Genomic DNA, 19,391 nt, shown 5'->3' on the forward strand with positions numbered 1-19,391 from the left:
TAGAGTATATTCCTGATCTAATTCCTGATTCCCTCTCTATACTAGGGTATAGTATATCTAGTATATCTATTCTCACGTGCTGCATTTGATGCACTCTGCCAATACAGAAGTTGCAAACTCCACAAGCTCATTAGAAGTTGATTAATTCTCTGTGTAGAATCACTACATAATTCCCTTGTAGAAGAATTATGACTATAGCCTCAAATGCATTCTGGATGGTGATTTCAGATGGGCAGTAGATGGAGTGAATGGGTAAAGTAAAGTAATAGGTAATGAACAAAAAAATTAGGCATCCTTAATGTTACAGTGTTTATAACTGGAAGCTGCACAATTTTATGTGGAATTGTACAGTGGATCAGAGCAAATAAAGCTCGGAAAGATCATAACCTTTTTGTCTTTCCTTGCTAATTTTAGATTTGATCTACAAAATAGAGCTTGCTGGAGGACTGGGAGCCATCCTTCTTCTGCTTATTTTGCTCGTGACCATCTATAAGTGCTACAACATAGAGTTAATGCTGTTCTACAGACAGAACTTTGGAGGAGACGAAGCAGCTGATGGTAAGCAGTTGCTCAGGAAACTCAATATATGCAATGGAAATATTTCAGACACCCAATGAAACTTCTAGATTGAAATGAATCCCAAAAGATACTTGCTGACAGTTTAAGTTCAAACTACTAAACACCCAACAATGTAAAGCCCTAAGACTTTCTCCCAAAGCCTCCTGAAATCAATGAGTCTTTTCACTGAAATGTCAGTAGGCCATGCCATAAGCAAATAGAGTCAGAAGAATTGTTCATGAGTCTATAGAGAGGCTTGAATGTCATTTGTGAACCGATTCCTCAGGAGAACTCTTCACTAAACATTTCCATTGAATTGTCTTCAGGCTGCCAACTAACTCCAGTAACTAGTGAGAGGCGATTGTTGTTGAGGCTAACTAGTCACCTCAGTTAATTGGGAGACTGTAAACAACTTAGTGGAAATGTACAGCTTGCCTGGAGAGCATGTTTAGGAATAAACTAAGCTGGTTTTCAGTGTTCTTCCCCCACCTTCCTCTGTCACTGTCATTTATTCTGTTTGGTGCCTAAAACTAAACATGTATTTTTAAATTGAATCTTTAATTCTCCTGAATATAGACCATACTATAAAGCTGGAGTAAGCACTGGTAAACTTAAATCCAAGTCCTTTAAATCCTATTATTATATTCTTAACACTTCTATTATGGCATAATGGATATGTTATTAATATGCATATAACTCGTATCTGCTAAAGTACCATATTCAAGTACAGGTACTTCTCATAGCCCACTGCAACACTTATGAGTCATGTAGGCAGTCTGGAACGGTGTATCTAGAAAAAATAGTGTATTTGAAAAAAGAGCAGGGAACACATTTCCCCTCTTGTACCAAAACAATGTGCAGTTGCACAGACCTGTTACTTTCTGCAGTTAGCAGTACTGTTATCAAAATAACAAATGCTTTTGTTTAACACTGGGTAGATATGGTGTGAAAATGTTTCGCTACAATGAAATCCATAGGAGTTTTGGAGAACGGGTGGAAGGACATCTAGGGAATTTTAGAACGTGGAATGATAAATAGCAGGAATAGAGGTCAGGAACCTTCCTCCTTCTCGATCTTAATGTGTGAGCGGGAAAACCTAAAATGATGCTTTTTTTCATACTATACAATACTGCATAATATTTATACTGATACCTAGGAGAAAGCGAAGGGTGAGATTACGTGGTTTTGGAAGTAATTTACCTCTAACACCTTGGGAATATACCAACATCCCTGGTTCACACCAACAAAAAGTGACCCAAAGTGGCAACTTCCTCCAGATTGCTTTGATTAATTTCTATCACGTTTTCAGCGTGAATCTGCTGCATTTTTATTCATGTAACTTCCTTGGTTCAATCACTTTTTAATTTATGAAACGATATTATTTTCTAGCTGTTTAGAGGAAGCAACATGAGTACATAGGGGATTTTGTGTGCATGTTAATTCTGGAGACAACCTTTTATTTTTCCAGTGCATGATTTCAGAACTATTGCAGCTTTGTGTCTCATTCTGATCCTGCAGAAGGAAAGATGGAGGCAGAATGTTCCTGAAGTCAAAGCATGTACAGGGATGGTTTTTTCTACTTACGTAGGCTATAGTGGGAACATACAGAGCTCCCATGAGCAGTCAGCTGTGTAGATGCAATTGCAGGGTCATTTTCCATTTATACATATATTTCTCTACAATAGAAGATATGAAACTCAACAGATTTGCTTTATTCCTATTTCTGAAAATATCCTATATAAGCAATGTTGGATGCATTCACTTCCTGTGTTGTGCATAGCGTTGTTTTTAGAGAAAATGATACTGAGGACTAAGGGAAGCCATTTAGAAAAAGGCTGCAAACAGTGCTGCATCTAAAGCACACAGAGCAAGTGGTGGGCAAGCATGGGTAGGTCCTTCTGCTATGTCCTGTGTACGTGAAGCCTGTGAGGGAGTCGAGATTGTAGAGGTGTAACGCAAGCGTACGGACTCAGAGGAGCCCAAGGGAACTGGTTCTGTCTATGTCTTGCTTACTGGTGTTGTGGGTAGAGGTGACTGGAGAGGGCAGTGGAACCCACGCGGCTGGGAGGGGTGGGAAGCTCGGGGACTGCTTGCACGCAATCCGTGCGCAGCTTTCGCGCTGCTTTGCAGCCAGGCATGTCAGTGCTCTGGCTTTGCTGCCTTTGCAGAGCTCTCAAATGTTTGCAGGGATGTTTGTCTCCCAGATCACTTGGTGGCTGGCTTCTCTTAAAAGGTTTTGGCAGGCTTCATCACGGACAAGGTAGCACGTTTTGGACAGGCCTCCAAAGCTGACTGGCCTTTATTTCTCTGCTGTTTGTTCTTCTGTCATCTTTCCATCAGTAGCTACTATTTTTGTATGCTGTTGATTTCAGAGAAATACCAGCAAACCAGATGGACATCCTCCTGTACAGCTATGGTGGCACTAGGCAAATTGCCTTTTACAAACATATAATTATTTACGTGCTTTTTCTGTAGCTCTGGCTTTGCGTCAAGAATTATAAGAAAGTAACCATCATTTCAAGGTCATCAAAGAATGTATTGTATTAAGATTAGCTATTTTTTCTTTTTATCAGAATATACTGGGTTTTTTGACTGCTTTAATTATCTTTCGTGTGCACTATTCTTTACAGATAATTGGTACTCAGCAATCCTCCATTCATGCAGCTTTGTCCTCACAACATTAACTATTTCATTTTTCATTTTCTGTAAATAATGACAGCTGTGCTCTTCCCTGGAGACTGAATTGCTGAAAGTTGACTTTTTCAATATACTGTTTTCCATTTCTGCAGAGGAATAGCAAAGAGAAATGTCACTAAGACAGTCTGATCCCAGCACGGATCCCGAGCTTAGTAGTGGTGCCATTTCTGTTCCCGGCACAGTCGCCAGCTCTTAGCTCTGTGTTTCGGATGCAGAGAGCCGGCGCGAAGCCCCAGTGCTGTGCAGGAGGAGGAGGTGTTTTGCCCATTCCTGCCAAGGCACTGTGTTGCAGCCCCACTGTCCTCATGTGGTGTTGCCTGGGTCCCCTCTGTCACCCACTGCCTGCCTCCACCTTTTGATGAGGCTTTGCCTCCACCCCTGGAGCTGCAGGCGGAATGGAGGGGCAAGTCTCACCTGTACCTCATTTGCTCTTGGAGTTATTTCTCTCATACTGTGAGTCCCAAGTATCTAAAATGTCCTGGTTCAAGTGACCTCTAAAATTATGATACCGGTTTTAAAAACTACAAGATCTTCTGAAAAAAGTGCTTTGGACTGTTTGTATTTGCCATTGGTTTCTGCATAATCAGTATTCATCTCCGTTACATCATGTGTTTTCTCACAATTACTTGTGCAAGGAAGTTTTCCTTGCTCAAAACTTTCCAGACTCAAAAACTTTTCCAAGCTCAAAACTCTCGCATAATCATAGCACTCTTGAGGCAGGAGTTGAAAGAAAGATTTCCATTAGCAATACGTAAAGGATTAAAATCAGAAGTTCCAGCTTTAGTATTTGTATCAAAATTTTGTCCATGATCTTTTCAGATGTGAAATGCCTACACTGACCACATGAAGCAGAGCTGCTAACTAGCTCAACATGCAGAAGAAAACTGAAAGGATATGCTTTGTCTGGATCTGACAGATTTCTCTGTGGAAGCCAGATTATATGTTCCTGTGAAAAGTCCCAACTTAGCTGGGAAATGCTTGATCATTTCAAGGAATAATATGATTTCCGAGTACTTTCCTACATTCTTTATAGTGCTCTTGCGAACTTGCTTCAGCAAAGGCTGAACGTGAATTTGTTTTCTTACAGACAACAAGGAATACGATGCATATCTTTCATACACCAAAGTGGATCCTGATGCATTAGATTGTGATAATAATGAAGAGGAGCAGTTTGCACTTGAAATTCTGCCAGATGTTCTAGAAAAGCACTATGGATATAAGCTCTTCATTCCGGATAGGGACCTGATCCCTAGTGGAAGTAAGTATTTCTGACTTCTCAGTTTTAATTCTCTCTGATGTGTTATGAAGGCCTGGACTGTGTGATAAGTACTAGATATGGGAAACCTGTCTTTGTTAAGTGCTTACAAGGGTTGGAAAAGTTTCCTCAGCAGTGCAGATCTGAGCTCTAGGTTAGAGCTTGTTCCTGCGCCACTGAAATCAGAGTGAACTGCCGTTGATTTCAGTGGAGGCAGGAGCTGGACCTTCCTACAGGGAAGGCTGCCGTGCTGCAAGCCATACCGTAGCCCAAAACCTCTACATCAGACACAGGTAGCTAAGCAGGAAACTTCCAAAAAAGACTTTGTAGTCTCTGTTTTATCATTGAAAATTGAATTATTTTTTTCCAGTAATTATTTGTTTGTCTACAGCAGCTTTACAAGTAGAAGTAATCTCTCCCATTGTCTTTTGGCTTTTTTCCTAACTTTGAAGTCTCATAAATAGCTACAATAGTTTCCCAATTAATGGTATAGGTGCAATTTTTTCATTAGCGTTTTGACCAAGTGTTGCATTTCTGAGCAGTGTTGGTATTGTGTAAGTGATTGGTTATTGTGTAAGTAATGCTAATTCTTCAGAGGACTGTGTACAGCCCAGTGGTCCGATGCTGTTTTCCATGCTGACGGTGATATGCAGTTGTCTGTTTCAAATCAGTGTTGCTGCCATATCTGAAGATTCAGCAGCACCTTTGGATGTCTCTACCAACAGTTCATGCCTTTCTAGCTGTAGTTATGGCATCTCTTCTTCCAGCTTAATTTTTGGACAAGTCCAAAAAGACCATGAATCATATGCATCATGTTGGTGTATTTTGAATGCACAGTATGTTTGCTTTAATACTCCTGTGAAAAATAAGCTTTTTTTAGGAATTCTATCTACAAATCACTTCCATGAAAAATGTTAGAAAGGAGTATGAACTTCTCTGTATGCTACTGTATAGGAAATATGAACAAGAAAACAAAGCAATGGCTGTGCTGGAGCAGATGTCCCCAAACATTAAGCAGCTAGAACATGGCTGCGTTAGCAACCTGCCTGCCAAAAGACTTGAAACTGCTGCCTTGCTGCTGCCAAACCCCAGTAGCTGCCCCAGAAGTTGCAGCCTACTTCTTTGACATTTGAGGGAGCTGGAAACAGAGCTCTGAATCCTGTACCATTGGGAAAGAGGAGTTAGAGCCTAGTCAGAGATCATGCAAAGTCCTGTGTAGTGGTTTGAATTTATCACGTGCATTTGCAGCTCCTAGGTTAGAGCTGCTTCCCCTGTTCCTTTTGCCCTGCCCCTGCAAGGTGTGAGTTTTACTCTCTTAGTGATATATTCCAGAAAGGGGACTTCTTATTTCTGACAGCACAAGCAAGCAGTGTTGAATTTTTAGATATTATTAAGAGAAAACATATCTTTTTGTGTTAAAAATCACAGAACTGTTGTAAATAGTTGTTTCATGTCCAACAATGTAGCAGAGTTATACATAGCAATTATACAAATGAATTAAAGAGTTTAAAGCTAGCCCTTCAAAGGTAACTATACTGAAGCACAGATTAATCTGAAATTAGATTCTTCTTTCTAATTGCCGTACCAGCCAGCATGGTATTTTATTTTTGTCTATTTTTGTCAGTCAGGCACTCAGCAAATACTTGTCATCACTTTGGGTATTCATTAAACCTCTCCTGAAAATGTAGGGTACCTGAAAATGTCAGTTCTCATTTATGAACGTTCACAGATTTAACACCTCTTTTTCCCTCTCAAACTCACTTCAGTATTATGAAAGGGCCTGATTCTAACACGTGGAGTTTCAAGAATGCTTGATCAGACATAATGGCAACGCAGAATAAAATCTGGAACTGAAATGAGTGTGATTTGCATGCTTTAGCTTTCAATAAGATATAGGGGAAGTAACTTTATTCTGAGGGGACAAGTGGGAGAGAGAGGTGATGAGGAAGGAGGGAAGGCTCAGACTCCTGTATTTGTAAGCTCTCTGTGTGCGCTGGAGAAGTGGAACGTGGCTGTGTTCTGCCTGATGCTCGCCGGTCTTACGGGGACTTGCAGTGCTTAGTGAAGAGAGCAGGCAGCGTGGTGTAGTGTGGACCTGCTAGAAACTTCAGAGATAAACGTAACATATTTTAGAGTGACTGTCTCAAAAAGTGGATGATGTGACAAAATATATAGCTCTTCAGGGTAGATTTCTATAGAAAAATGGGGATTTGATCACAGTTCTGTCTTTTGATTTTAGGAGATACCTCTTCTTACATGTACCGCATTTCCTCATATTTTGGTGTACATTACTTTCGATGTAATGTAATGCTTTCCCACTCTCTATTCTCATAGAGAATGTGTTTCCTTCTGTGTCTTGTGTACTTAAACGTGTGCCATTGCACTAGTACAGCAAATAAGGTGTGATTTGTAAAGCTGGTTGTTTCGTATTATCTCTGTAATTTTAAGGTGCTGCCACAGGAGGGTGTGCATTATTGCACTTGGTTCCTGGCATGAAGCAGTACATACAGCTGCTACTTGGATTTGAGAGCAAGCAAAAAATAGATTTGTTAAATAGTATTTCATGAACTTTCCTGCACACTTCTCTGAACAAACTAAAAAGCTGACTTCGGAAAAATTCAAGGACAAGTTTGATTATGTTTTTGTCCAGCTGGTTCATTTCTAACCTCTGGGGAAAAGCTGTGACAGGCTCTGCATGTCCCTGTGCGACTGAAGGAGAGATTACAGACAGATGTGCCTTAGCTGGGACACGTGCACCCAGCAGCGAGCTCCTTCACACTGCATATCCGAGCTCTGCATTTCGGCTCTGCGCTGAGGACCATCTGTTTCAGGGATGCCCATGGAGCAACTGTTGCTGTCCCTAGGAGGACAGAGGTGATGTCTGTGGGGACTGAGGCCACCTCTTCACTGTTGTGAACCAGATCCCTGGCATCCAGAGTTCAGGTCAGATGGGGCTGAGTCATGTTTCGCAGTAGGTGTTGGTTTCTGTGCTCTAGCGGGATACAAATGTTATCCCAGTGGAGCGTTCTGTCCTAGTGGGAACCACCGGGAAGTATGCCGAGGTGGCTAGCAAAGACCTTTGTGATGGCTCTTGCTGCTGCCTGGGAGCAGCACAGATGGACATGGCTCCCCGAACTGGCGAGGTGGAATCAGGGGTCAAGCAGCCACTGCTGCTGTGCACTTGCTCATGCAGGAGATCCGTGGCCATGCAGGCTGGAAGATGAGAGGGGCGACATGGCAGGGAGACACGACATGCAGTGTGCTGTGTAAGCAGCAAGATGAAGTTTGTGACCTGGGATTTGAATTGCATTTTATAGGAAGTACTATAGCATTCTTAAAGAATATTTTTTGGTCTTAACAGAGTGAGTGTTCTTCATTCTGTCAAAGATGACAGCACATACACCTTTCTGTCTAGGTAACGAAGGCATAATTGAACATGCTAGCCTGTACAAGGAGACTGTGATCCCTAAGATACAGTTGCAGTCGATACTGAAGTTTCTTAGAAATTATCATTTTTTCCACCCTATTAGTTTTCAGGGCTTTTTTAACAAACCCTTTCTCAAAGCAAGCAGATTCTTAAGTCCTGTGAGCTTTTTAATTCAGTGTTAGGAGACCTGAGGAGACTGAAGAGGTAGGGGGGAAAGGTAGGAATAGTTATGTTTTTACCTGAACCATTTTCTGTCTTGCTAAGGATGATGTGTCTACAGAAAGAAAGATCTTCTTGCAATTGACTCTTCTAAAATTGGGACTATATCAGAGGAAGATATTTTTCTCACATGGTTTCTGCAAATTATTTTAAACCCTGAAAGTGAAGAGGTCGAAACTGTCAAGCTGGATTTTTAATACCAGCAATACAAATCTATTAGAGCATCATCTAGTTGCTCTCTAAGCATTTGATCTTGACAGGAATGAAAAAACACCGGCAATTCACTCCAGCTCAGCCCATGGTATAGAGATCAGGCACTGAAAAGAACAACGGTGGTGGAATAAAAATCTTTGCTTTTACCTGAAAAATGAGAAGTTGTCAGCACAACAGGAGAGCACCTAAGGCATGTGATAAAAAGCACCCAACAGTCAATATTGCAGTTCTGGCACTTTGTAGTTTTGTCTGCCCATCTGTGTGGTTTTTGCGTGGTGAATTCCAGCTTCCTGGGTTCCTGGATGAAGAAAACCCACATGGACTGTGTGCATGGAGTTCCCAACCAGCTTTAAGTTAGGTATGGGACACCATTTATGTGGAATGGGAATAGAGTACCTGGCTCCGCAAACCCCTTTTAGAACTCCCTCGTTGTCTACTCTGTATGAATCTTATACTTAATGCTAGGCATGGCCAAGGGTAGCAGAGATACAGAGGAATGACAGTTGAAAGTGGAAGAAACATGAACAAAAGCCGGAAAGGCTGGCTACTCTGTAACAGCCCACTGAAGGCCACCAAGGTGCTCATGGAGCTGGATCATGCAGTATACGAGGAGAGCCCAAACGAACTGTATCTCTTGAAGAAAAGGCCAACAAAGACAAAGCCAATGAGGAGTCTTATTGTTGTCTTTCCAGTGGAAAGCACAAAGATGGAGACAGGCTCTTCTCAGAGGTGTACAGTTGTTGAACAAGAGGCCACAGGTACAAGTTGTAATACTGAAAATTCCATTTAAACATTTGGAAAATTTTCCTCACCGTGAGAGTAGTCAGACACTAGAACAGAACGCAGAGACACTGAGAAGAACCCTCCAACCTTGGAAGTCTTCACAACTGTACTGGCCAAGACCCTGAGCGATCTTAGCTCGCCCTGCTTTGGGCAGGGTATTGACCTGGAGACCTCCAGAGCCCCCTTCTAACCTGTATAACTTTATGAATCTTTGATCCAGACTTTTGATGCCTACAACTATAGCCAAAACAATTTGACCAAAATCACCCACTTCAGACTTCAGTCTGCAAGGAGATATCCCCAGAGCTGCCATCTTCTCATTCTCCATAATCCCTCCTTCCTTTGCCATGTCAAATACAGAAAGTCTGACAATGGCTGAGAGAATGGTATGCTGAGAGAGCAGTGTGTCTGCATTATTTGTTTATGTTGAACGCGTTGGCTGTCCCTTGGTTATACTGGGATTGAGCTCTCTCTGGGGAGTGACCATCACTCCGCTCTGTGTTTCAGCAGTTCCAATGGCATTGCTGTTCTGGTCTGGGATAACAGAAGAAACAGATATTTAATAAACAGGAAAAGCAAGACATGCAATCATTTTTATTACAATGAAGTAACCGGAGTTAGGGTTTGGGAACTATGCAGTTAGGAAACCAGGACTGAGTTATTCTTCTATAAATAACTTTCTCAAGTGATAGTCACATTGCCAAAACACAGAAAGGCTGGTTATTTTCAGAGTGCCAGGAATCAGCCAGTATGGGGTTGATGGTAGATACTCTTTGGTTCTTGTGGTGCTGCAGACCATGCTTCCCAAAGATATCCGCAGGACTTCGTATGATTTCCGGTGTTTTTTCCCTCTCCTTCAACTGCTTCTGCAAATCATCTGAATCTGGTTAGTCAGTCATTTCTTTGTGTAAGCAACTCTGTGTCAGTGGTGTTCATGGATTTCCTTGCTTCTAGTCTGTTTGCATATTAGGTTGTCTGGGTTTCCTTCCAGCCTGTGGTTAGTGTAGCGCATTCAAGATTCAATAGGCAGTTACGCATGATTTAATTGCAAATGGGGTGCGTGTCTTGGGCTTCTCTTCTTCAGTGCTTCAAACTACAGTTCAGCATTGTTACATGTTGACAGTGTTTGGTGAGCACATATTTGCTGTCAGGTGATCGGTCTTCATTACTAAAGGGCAACCATGCAAAAACTATGTTTATGGGTCTGAAAGTTCTTGCTGTCCATACCTCCTTGGGCGTTGCATTGGACACGATGCAAGTAAATTACTGATGGAGCTACTCATAATTCTAATTTTTTGACCTGTGGGAATGCTCACATTTTGAAAACAGTTTTGGTGCCATATTGCAAAATGGTGTTTCAAGGGGGGGGGAAAGGGTCAAAATTTAAAAAGTTCTTTTTCAATAAAATCAAGTGGGTTAATTCTAATGCTGATATTTTATTTTTACATCCTACTTTATGATAAAATAAAATCTTTGGGAATTAAAACCAAGTAATTCCATACTGATTCTGTCAGGAAGACTTTTTTCTCCCCTCACAATGAAGTATCATTGAAGTTGATACTCCTGCAGCAAAAGTGAATTTGCAGCAAAATTATACTTATCTGACGGAAGTATATTGGCCTGGCATCTTACAGTTGATCCTAGCTGGTGATGTCATTCCTGATATCCCTGCTCAGTTTTTTTCTTGAAAGTGAAACAGAGCCATTGCCTGACAATTACTTCTTGGCTCACTGGAAAGGTGAAATCAACCCTTTCTCCATCCTACATTGCGATATAGATTGCTTGGATTTAATACGTTCTAATGGACTGGACACGACAGGCAACTCCACCTGCGGTATTTTGATCAGTCTCAAATTCTGAAGTGAAAGGAGGGTGGGTGACTTAGCAACTCAAAGCTTTATGCAGTCAGTCTGGTACCACTGGAAAAAATAAAGCTTGAATTTCCACAGACGGGAATCTGTCCCCCCATGCTTTTCCTCGCAGAACTGTTCAGGTTGTGCACATTGGACGGAGTGTAGAGTGCATCAATGGAACCATGTGCTCCAGGGTGTTTATCACCTACCTTTAGTAGCAGTCCCAAACTGAAGTTATTGGGAATAGTATGTACTTCTGGACCAGATGGCTGGAAAATGCGTTTGCCTTTTCATTTGGGTTTCCAGTTTCATATAATACAGTGTATTTTATCCTGAGTGCGCCAACAAACCCCCTGTACATTGGCCATGTCTATCAGCTGCAAAGCTGGAATTTGGAGGAGCACCTAGTGGTCATTTGTGAAGGTGTCTGTGTAGTCGGCCGTAGAAAGAGCTCTAACTTGTTGCAACATGCAGTAAGTAAGGTGGGCATGCCAAAGTATGGGAAGGGCACAGAGGGGAGAAGTATCCATCTGAGGAAATAGGGAATTTTTCCTGTCTTCTTCCCGCCTCATTCCCTATTTGACTAAAGCAGAGTCTGGTGAGTTTTTGATTGAGATGGTATAACGGATTATTGCTGAGTTGTTGCTATTGAAATTATTGCCGCTGGATATTTGAAGAGAATGAAAGTGGAGTGATTTTTTTGCTTTGCTGGTTTGTTTTGTTTTTAATTGGATGCATATAGTATATGCATGGCTGTGCTTAGCACTGACCTGGATATGTGGTACTGACCGGTATCGTGTCCTGCAGAGAACTGTCTTGTACATAGCAGTGTTCTGAGCTGTTTGAAGGAGGGATGAATATGTCTCAGGAAAGATGCATGATAGTTTGTTGTTTTACTGTATCTTGCAGATTCAACCTCTAATGATGAAGCTTCCCACCTAAATTCTTTCTTTTTGGGAGCAGAAAGAAAGGAAGAAAATGAAGAGTCTGAGCTGTTGATACATTGGGATAATCTCTTTCCATTGTATTGAACATTTCTACCTTTCCTTAAGTTTTGTTTCACCAGTTCTGCTTATCATTTTCTCATTGTTGCTGACTCTCCTCTTTCCACTGCCTCTCCCATGGATTTTAATGTTGAATTTTTTTCATTAATGAGTAACTATTTCGCACAGAGCAATGTGGGGGTTTTCCTCATGAAATATTTTAAGAAAAAAAAACCCAAAATGTAAATGCTGCATGATTAAAGAGTCATAAAACATTAACTAAAAGTCAGGATTGTTGCATAGACATTTGTAATGTATGTGTATGTCTTAAATTTTTGTGTGTCTGTGGGATGTTTGCAATTGCCTCTTTTTTCCATTTGTGAAAGAAATTCTTCTTGCTGCTAAGTGGTGAAATAAAACATTGGTAAAGGCAGATTTGATGCTAACTATGCCTTCCGTCTCATGAAAATAAGCTATTTTAGAATGTTCCTGTTGGCCTATTTTGTAGCTATTTACTTTACTGGAAGTGGTGTGAATAAGCATGCTGTGGTATGGTGCCTGGGACTATAAAAATGAGTCTTGCAGTAACAGATGTTGATTAATGATGTTATTTGTAATCGTTGCTCCTGCTAGAGGGCAATGTGTGTAAGAGAGGCCCTGCCCTGTGCTGAGTAAAGATCTGTTCTGTGCAGCTCTTGTGTCCAAGTCTTCATTTATAACACATGCTTCTCCTCTGTTGTCAGGTGGCACATTCTGAGTAGCATGATCAAGAGGTTCATGTAGTTTTAAAAAGAAAAAAAATTATATCCTGTCTCTAAGCTCACAATCACAATGCTGTGCAACCGGTGAACACTTTTCTGACCTTAGTGGGGTTTTTTTTCCAAGTTATTTCATTATTCTGGTCTTGACCCAAAACCCATTGAAATTGTGTTGAAGTCTCTTTATTTGAATGGGTTTTGGACCAGCTCTGTAAGTAGATCTCTTTCCCATCCTGTTCCATGTCAGACCAGTGTAACTGGCTTCTCTTCCCTACCATGCCTGGGGCAAGTGAAACTCAAGAGTCCAAGTCCAACTTCAAGAATATTTTGTAGCTCAAAAAGCTGACATCATGGAGCTAATGATGGGGCTGGCACTTCTGCTTACACTGATCGTTTGCAACTGCTTGGCATGCATGAGTAAAAGAAGAATACTATTTTCTTTGTCACTGATGTCTCAACAAGTAAACACCTCCAATATGTTTAAATTTCCCATTTGTTCCCGTCACTTTTGAAGTTTCTGTTAATACCTTGGGGTACATAGAAGCACAGGTTTGTGATGTTAAATAAGACCATTGGACCACAAAGAACGTTATTATGCTTTCGTGGTCGATACCTAAAGAAGAAAGAGCTACCATGATGCTTCTATGCAATAGCACAAGTTGTGCATGTGATGAGGGTTTATTTCTTTTTGAGCTCTTGCAAGCAACAGTTCATACACCCTGCAGCACCCTCATGTCCTTGCGTCTGAAACACAAGAACTGCTTCCCAGAGTGTGCTTTCCTCAATGTGATGTTAATCATAACCAGCATTAATGTTAAAATTCACACAAACATTACATTGATCTCGACCTATATTTTTTCCAGTAAGTGAACTGTGTATTTTTTGTCACTACTGCATCTACACAGTGAGGATATTATGTAAATGTCATTCTGTTGAGATGAACAGAGAAGAACAGTAAAGGATGAAGGGTGCTATTAAGGAGTTTTCTATATGTGCTCCATAAATAGAAATATGTTGTGATACACAATCCTATTTTTGTTGGAGTCTATTGTGAAATACCCCTTGTCTTAAATGGTGTGGATCAGTAATCTGTAGGATTTTGTTATACTTGATTGCAAGCCTGATGTTTTGATACAATAGACTTCTTTATTCTTTACTCTTTCTCTCTTTCTATAATTTGTAGCCTACATTGAAGATCTCACAAGATGTGTTGAACAAAGCAGAAGACTCATTATCGTGTTAACTCCAGACTATGTTCTCAGGAGAGGATGGAGTATTTTTGAGATGGAAAACAGACTCCATAACATGCTAGTCAGTGGAGAAATCAAAGTTATTTTGATTGAGTGTACTGAATTAAAAGGGAAAGTGAATTACCACGAAGTGGAATCTTTAAAGCACACCATCAAACTTCTCTCAGTGGTCAAGTGGAAAGGACCAAAAAGCAGCAAACTGAATTCTAAATTTTGGAAGCGCCTAGTCTTTGAAATGCCAGGGAAGAAAAAGGAAGTGGTGTCTCGGCATCAGGTCCTGGATTCTGCAGAGCAGGGCCTTTTCGGAGACCTCCAGACTGTTCCCTCTCTTGCCGTCACAGGCACTTCTGCCACGTTGGTAGAATCACGGGCTGATTTAACTGATTACCATCAAGCAGATTCTGTGCAAATGAGACATTATTGCAGAGGATACGAATATGATGTGTCAGCAGCAACACTGCCAATAGCTTCCATAAGCAACCATCACACATACTGTAACATACCTTTGACACTACTAAATGGACAGCTACCTCTTAACAATACCATGAAGGATCCCCAAGAGTTTCACAGGAACAACCCATTGCTACCTTTATCAGCAAAGGAGCTTAGCTTTACCAGTGATATTTGGTAGTGAAGATCAGGACTCTTTCAAGATGCTTCATGACCGCCATGAAGACACATTTTTAAAGAACTTTGCCCTAACCCCATGGGGTGAGACAACATATTTGAAGCAGCAGCACACTTCTTGGCTTTTCTACTGTTTACATTTACAAATTATTGACAAAGGGGGCATTCTTTTGTAACTCAGTAATGTCCTTCCTGTCTTTTAATGTACAGTTTTATTGCTTCTTTAAAAAGGAGGGGGGATAGAGAAGACACATCCCATCATTTTACAGTAGGTTTACAATCTGGGATGGATAAAAGGTCACTGTATATGATCTCCAAAATCCATACGCATTTAAGTAATAGTATTTGAAATACATGGAAGTTGTTGGGTTTTTCATATAGACTTCAGTACAGTTTGAAATTCTTATCATGCTATGAAAATTATTATCTCCTGCACAGACCACAAGGGTTGAATCATTCTTAAAAGGAAGGAGGAAAGCTTCCCGGTAACATTGTCTCACAAAAACATTTTAGAAGATGACCATCTGAAACAATGCAGATCACTTTATCAATAAAGTGCATAGTAACAGTTGCTGCAGAATAAATCACCTGCTTACATCAGCATCTCTTAATTTTGTTATTGAGGCATGTTGTATTCATAGTCAATGCTTAGCAATGTGGTTTTATTAAGTTACTAGAATATCAGAAGATGTTTAAGAGGATTTTAAACAATTTTCCTGTCAATTATAGATTATTTCACAATTTTTTGCAGTTTTTTAATGACTTTGATTTAAACAGTTTAAGTATAAATTTATCTGTCTATCGGTCAATTCATTAATTTGAAATTTTTTAAGATCTCTTGAGCTCTTTTAAGATTTTTAGTAAAGGCAATGTAATTTTACATAGGATTTTTTTCTCCAAAATCAGTAGTTACAATTTGAAATTAACCTTTTTGTGAGAACATCAGCAATAGAAAATAATTACTACAGCAATATTCAGAGATTAAGTTCTAAATGATTCAGGTTTACTAGCAGTCTGGCTTCTATCGCCGTGTTAATCACGCGAGGCAGTTCTCTGTTTATCTACTTGTCAATTTACGTACCTTTTAAATACGGCTGAAGCAGGAATATTTCTGCTCTCTGTGCAACTAGCGAAAAGGGATATTTTTAAGCAGCTGGTAAGGTCTTGCATTTCTTATGTGCATGACCCCATCAGTCAAATAGGATACTGTCATTTATCTTTCATGGAAAGCATTCTTGCTGCTTGCAGATGAGAAGTGTTACACAGGTATTCCGCATCAGGCATTGCTACTCAGCGAGTTGAGTTTTCTTTGGACCCGTATGTTTCATGGAGATTTCCTTACCCAGTTGATCAAGGCTTGCAGAGTCAGAACATGGAGACAACAGCATTCGAGGAAAAAGCTCTAAATAATGAAGGCGGAAGCCAGTTTTGCAGTTTTTGGCACGGCTTTAATGAAAACACAGTAGAGATGAGAGTTTTGTCTCAATAAGATCGGCTGGAGCAAGTTCCCAAAAAGATTTTTATGGCAGGCAACCTGGCCTGTATTTCGGTATGTTTTTAGCGTTGTTCTCTTTGATTGCATGAATAAAAGTTAGCGCTCTGCGCTCAGCTGCCTGTGGTTTCATCAGCAAACAAGTTCAGTAAATCCTTGACATTTTGCAGTGGTTCCTAAATTGTACCCTACAGTCACATGGAAACAAACACTGACCTAAGACTTAAAAGTATCCAGAATTGGCCCAGAGGCCATGAGAATGATCTCAAATGTGCAATAATTCATAGAGGTCGGTATTTTTCCATTGCTTCTTACCCCAGTTCTTTATTCTGTGCCCTCTTACACCAGTTATTATCTGTAAGGTTTTCATTAGGTTCTAAATAATACGAGTTTCTCTTGTTTTTTCTAGCATTATTATGCATTTGACACTAACACTGAAAATGGAAATCTAGAAAAGATACTAATTTATTACACAGTATAGGACTATAACTTGCTCTTTTGTGAAGTTAAGTTCGGAACATATAGGTGTTTAATATATGTATTTTTCTACTGAGAAAGAAAGTGATTTTACCTCCATTATAAATATATGTATTTCAACCTTCTCCCAGAAATTTACAAAATTTGCACTGTTTTATAAGTGTTACAGACTCTGTTTACACTGGCTATGTTCTTTAATGCAAAGTGTAATTTTAAAAAAGGAAAAAAAACTTAGAAGAAAACCCTGCATGAAAAGAGATACATATGTTTAAATGAAAAGCTGTACTTTTCATTATTTTCCTTTCCACATTACTCTAGAATCTGGTTAATTCACATAGAATGTTCAGTGAGATTTTAAACCTACTAGTTCTGTATTAAGCATGCAAACTCAAAAAAAAAAAAAGAAAAAAATACGCAGGTTGGTCTGCTTCTTTTATTTACAGTGATTAAATATGGGTAGCAAATTCATTTACCTGATGATAATATGTCTCTTAGAGCAGTAGCTATTTAAAGGCAAAACGCAGTCCTGTTTGCACTGAGGTAACATGAAAAGAACAGTTTTTCTGTCATTTTGCAAAAGCACATTGTGTGTCTGTGTATCGATACCTTTTAGTTCTAGATGACAAGTCACAATCTGCTTGTGTGTTGAGTACTACGACAATATATGTATGAATCAGATCCGCCTGTACCCCTCTGCTTTTAGTATGGGGATGGGGACTTGAGCTCAGGAGGCTTCTCGTTGACTCAGTGTCATGTAATCCCGGTATGACACGCTAGAGGCCAAGTGTTTCCATAGGTAGCACGTAAGGGTCTGGAAAAATAGTCGAACAGTGAAATGCATCTGTCGGTGGGACTCGGGTGGCACAGAGACCAGGAGCTTGTCCCACTGTGAAAGTCACCTCCGCAGCTACCCTCCAGCAGGGTCCCTCGTGGCAGCAGTGACAGCTGGATCAGGGCCATGGTGGCAAAAATGTTCCAGCCCATTCACGTGAACTTCATTAGCTGAAATAGAGGGGCATAAGGGCACTTAGTGTTCCTCTGTCTCGCCAAAGCCGGGTACTTATTCAGCTGGATTCATCGAGGAAGAGGCCAGGGCACTACCCTGCCAGTGCTTGGTGCTGCCTCTCGCTTGTGCGAATGTGCAGCCCTCGCCACCTCCAGCTTGTCAGGCTCTGCCTTCCCCAGCGACAAAATCACCAGCGGCAAACATCCTTATTGCATCCTTCCGAACTGGGGCACGTTCATTTTATAGATGGTTTATTATAATATTTGGAAATTACTGTTTGTATACTTGCCTTTGTGTGTGATGTGCTTCAGAAGCAATTATGGTTTGAAGGTTGTATATAAAATGGGCTAGAAATTGGAAACCTATTCATCTTTTACAGATTTTATGTTCCTAAAGAAGATTCCGGAGAGATAACAGGGTAGTTTTAAATTAAGTTGCAAAGTAGAGTGAATACTGACAGTTCTTGGGGGCTGTGTGCCGGACCAGTGTTTTAATAATTAATATTCCTTTCCCTAGACAGTGGATGAGAAACCTGTATAAAGATATTGTCATACTCTGCCTACAGGACTGCTCCAAAACTCATTCAAGCCAACAGAAGGAGTTCCATCAAATTCAGCAGACTTTGGATAAGGCTGTAAAACCGTAGGTTTATTGTGTAGTGAGGAATAAAAAAGACAAAAGGGAGAGAAAGAAGTCAAGAGACTAAGAAGTGTTTGCTTATTTAATCTGCCTAAAATTAAGCTTATTTTTGTCCCTGTTGGTATGGATATGCTCCAGGACTATCCAGCCTTGGGAAAGGAATTTTGTTCATTCTTTGTTATAAACAAGATAAAGACTTGGGAATAAATAACAGATACTTTTAGGAAAAAAAAACATGACTTTTAAGAGCTCCTACTCTGCTCTCAGTATTCAACAGGCTTTCTCTGTTAATCCAAATGCGTAAGCACATACTTACATTCCCCTTAATTCAGTGAGAAATACTTCACTGAGCAGGGGCCTGGAAGAGTAGTTCAGTGCCAGAAATCACGGCATTTAGCAGCCTTTAGAATTGTGCCCTTGTGGAGAGCCTCAGAACAGCTTTTCTGGTTTCAGTCTCCGAGTAAGTGCGAGTATTATGGCAGGACAGCTGTCAGGTCTACATAGTCCTGGCTACAAGAGAGAAAGCCTCCAGTGCTTGTTAGCCTGGCAGTGACATCTCCCTGGGAACTCAATGGTAGATGGGAGAACAATGGCTTTTTTCATTGTGTCCCAGCTGGGCAACTGGGAGCTTACCCCCTGGGCAGCAGCCATGGGATGGCTTGGCTGAAATACTATCTGTAAGAAACCTCTACCTCCATGCGTCTTCTCTTGTGCACCCTTCTTTTGTGCACCCTTTGAGGTTCATGCTAGGGCTACCAAGTTGCTGGGACGCCAAGAAATAAGTGGAGAGTGTGAAGAAGGGAGAGGAAGAAGAAAGGAGTCAGAGTCCACGGGTTTTCCAGGCAGAAACACTGATTCAGTATAGCACAACGACATCTCTTGCATCAATCTGTCATGTTTGTCCACTATTCAATGGTTGCTGGGCAAAGTTCCCCAGAAAAATATTGTTTCTTGCCAGCTCACGTGCTTCAGAACCCTTGACAATTGTAAAATTAAATTTCAGTTTCCCATTGGATGGGAAACTGTCTTGGTTTCTTCCACAGGAAAAAAAACCCAAAACACCAAAACCTGCTGCTTTGTGTGTGTGGAAATTCCCCACAAAGTAAAAACTCACGCTTTCTGCTGGTCCTGTGGGCTTGAAACTCGCATGTAGT

General features: G+C 40.6%; 1 protein-coding gene across 1 annotated transcript; it reads left to right on the top strand.

Moving 5' to 3' along the window:
- Positions 1-404: 404 nt before the first annotated feature.
- Positions 405-14,627, top strand: LOC104621140 (X-linked interleukin-1 receptor accessory protein-like 2; the record flags this gene model as incomplete). Its single annotated transcript, XM_010287550.1, has 3 exons — positions 405-558; positions 4,343-4,513; positions 13,930-14,627. Coding segments are annotated over 3 exons (1,023 nt in total), but the record flags the coding sequence as incomplete, so codon positions are not given.
- Positions 14,628-19,391: the final 4,764 nt, after the last annotated feature.

The sequence above is a fragment of the Phaethon lepturus genome, unplaced genomic scaffold (assembly GCF_000687285.1).
Source record: "Phaethon lepturus isolate BGI_N335 unplaced genomic scaffold, ASM68728v1 scaffold56085, whole genome shotgun sequence".
Taxonomy (NCBI): domain Eukaryota; kingdom Metazoa; phylum Chordata; class Aves; order Phaethontiformes; family Phaethontidae; genus Phaethon; species Phaethon lepturus.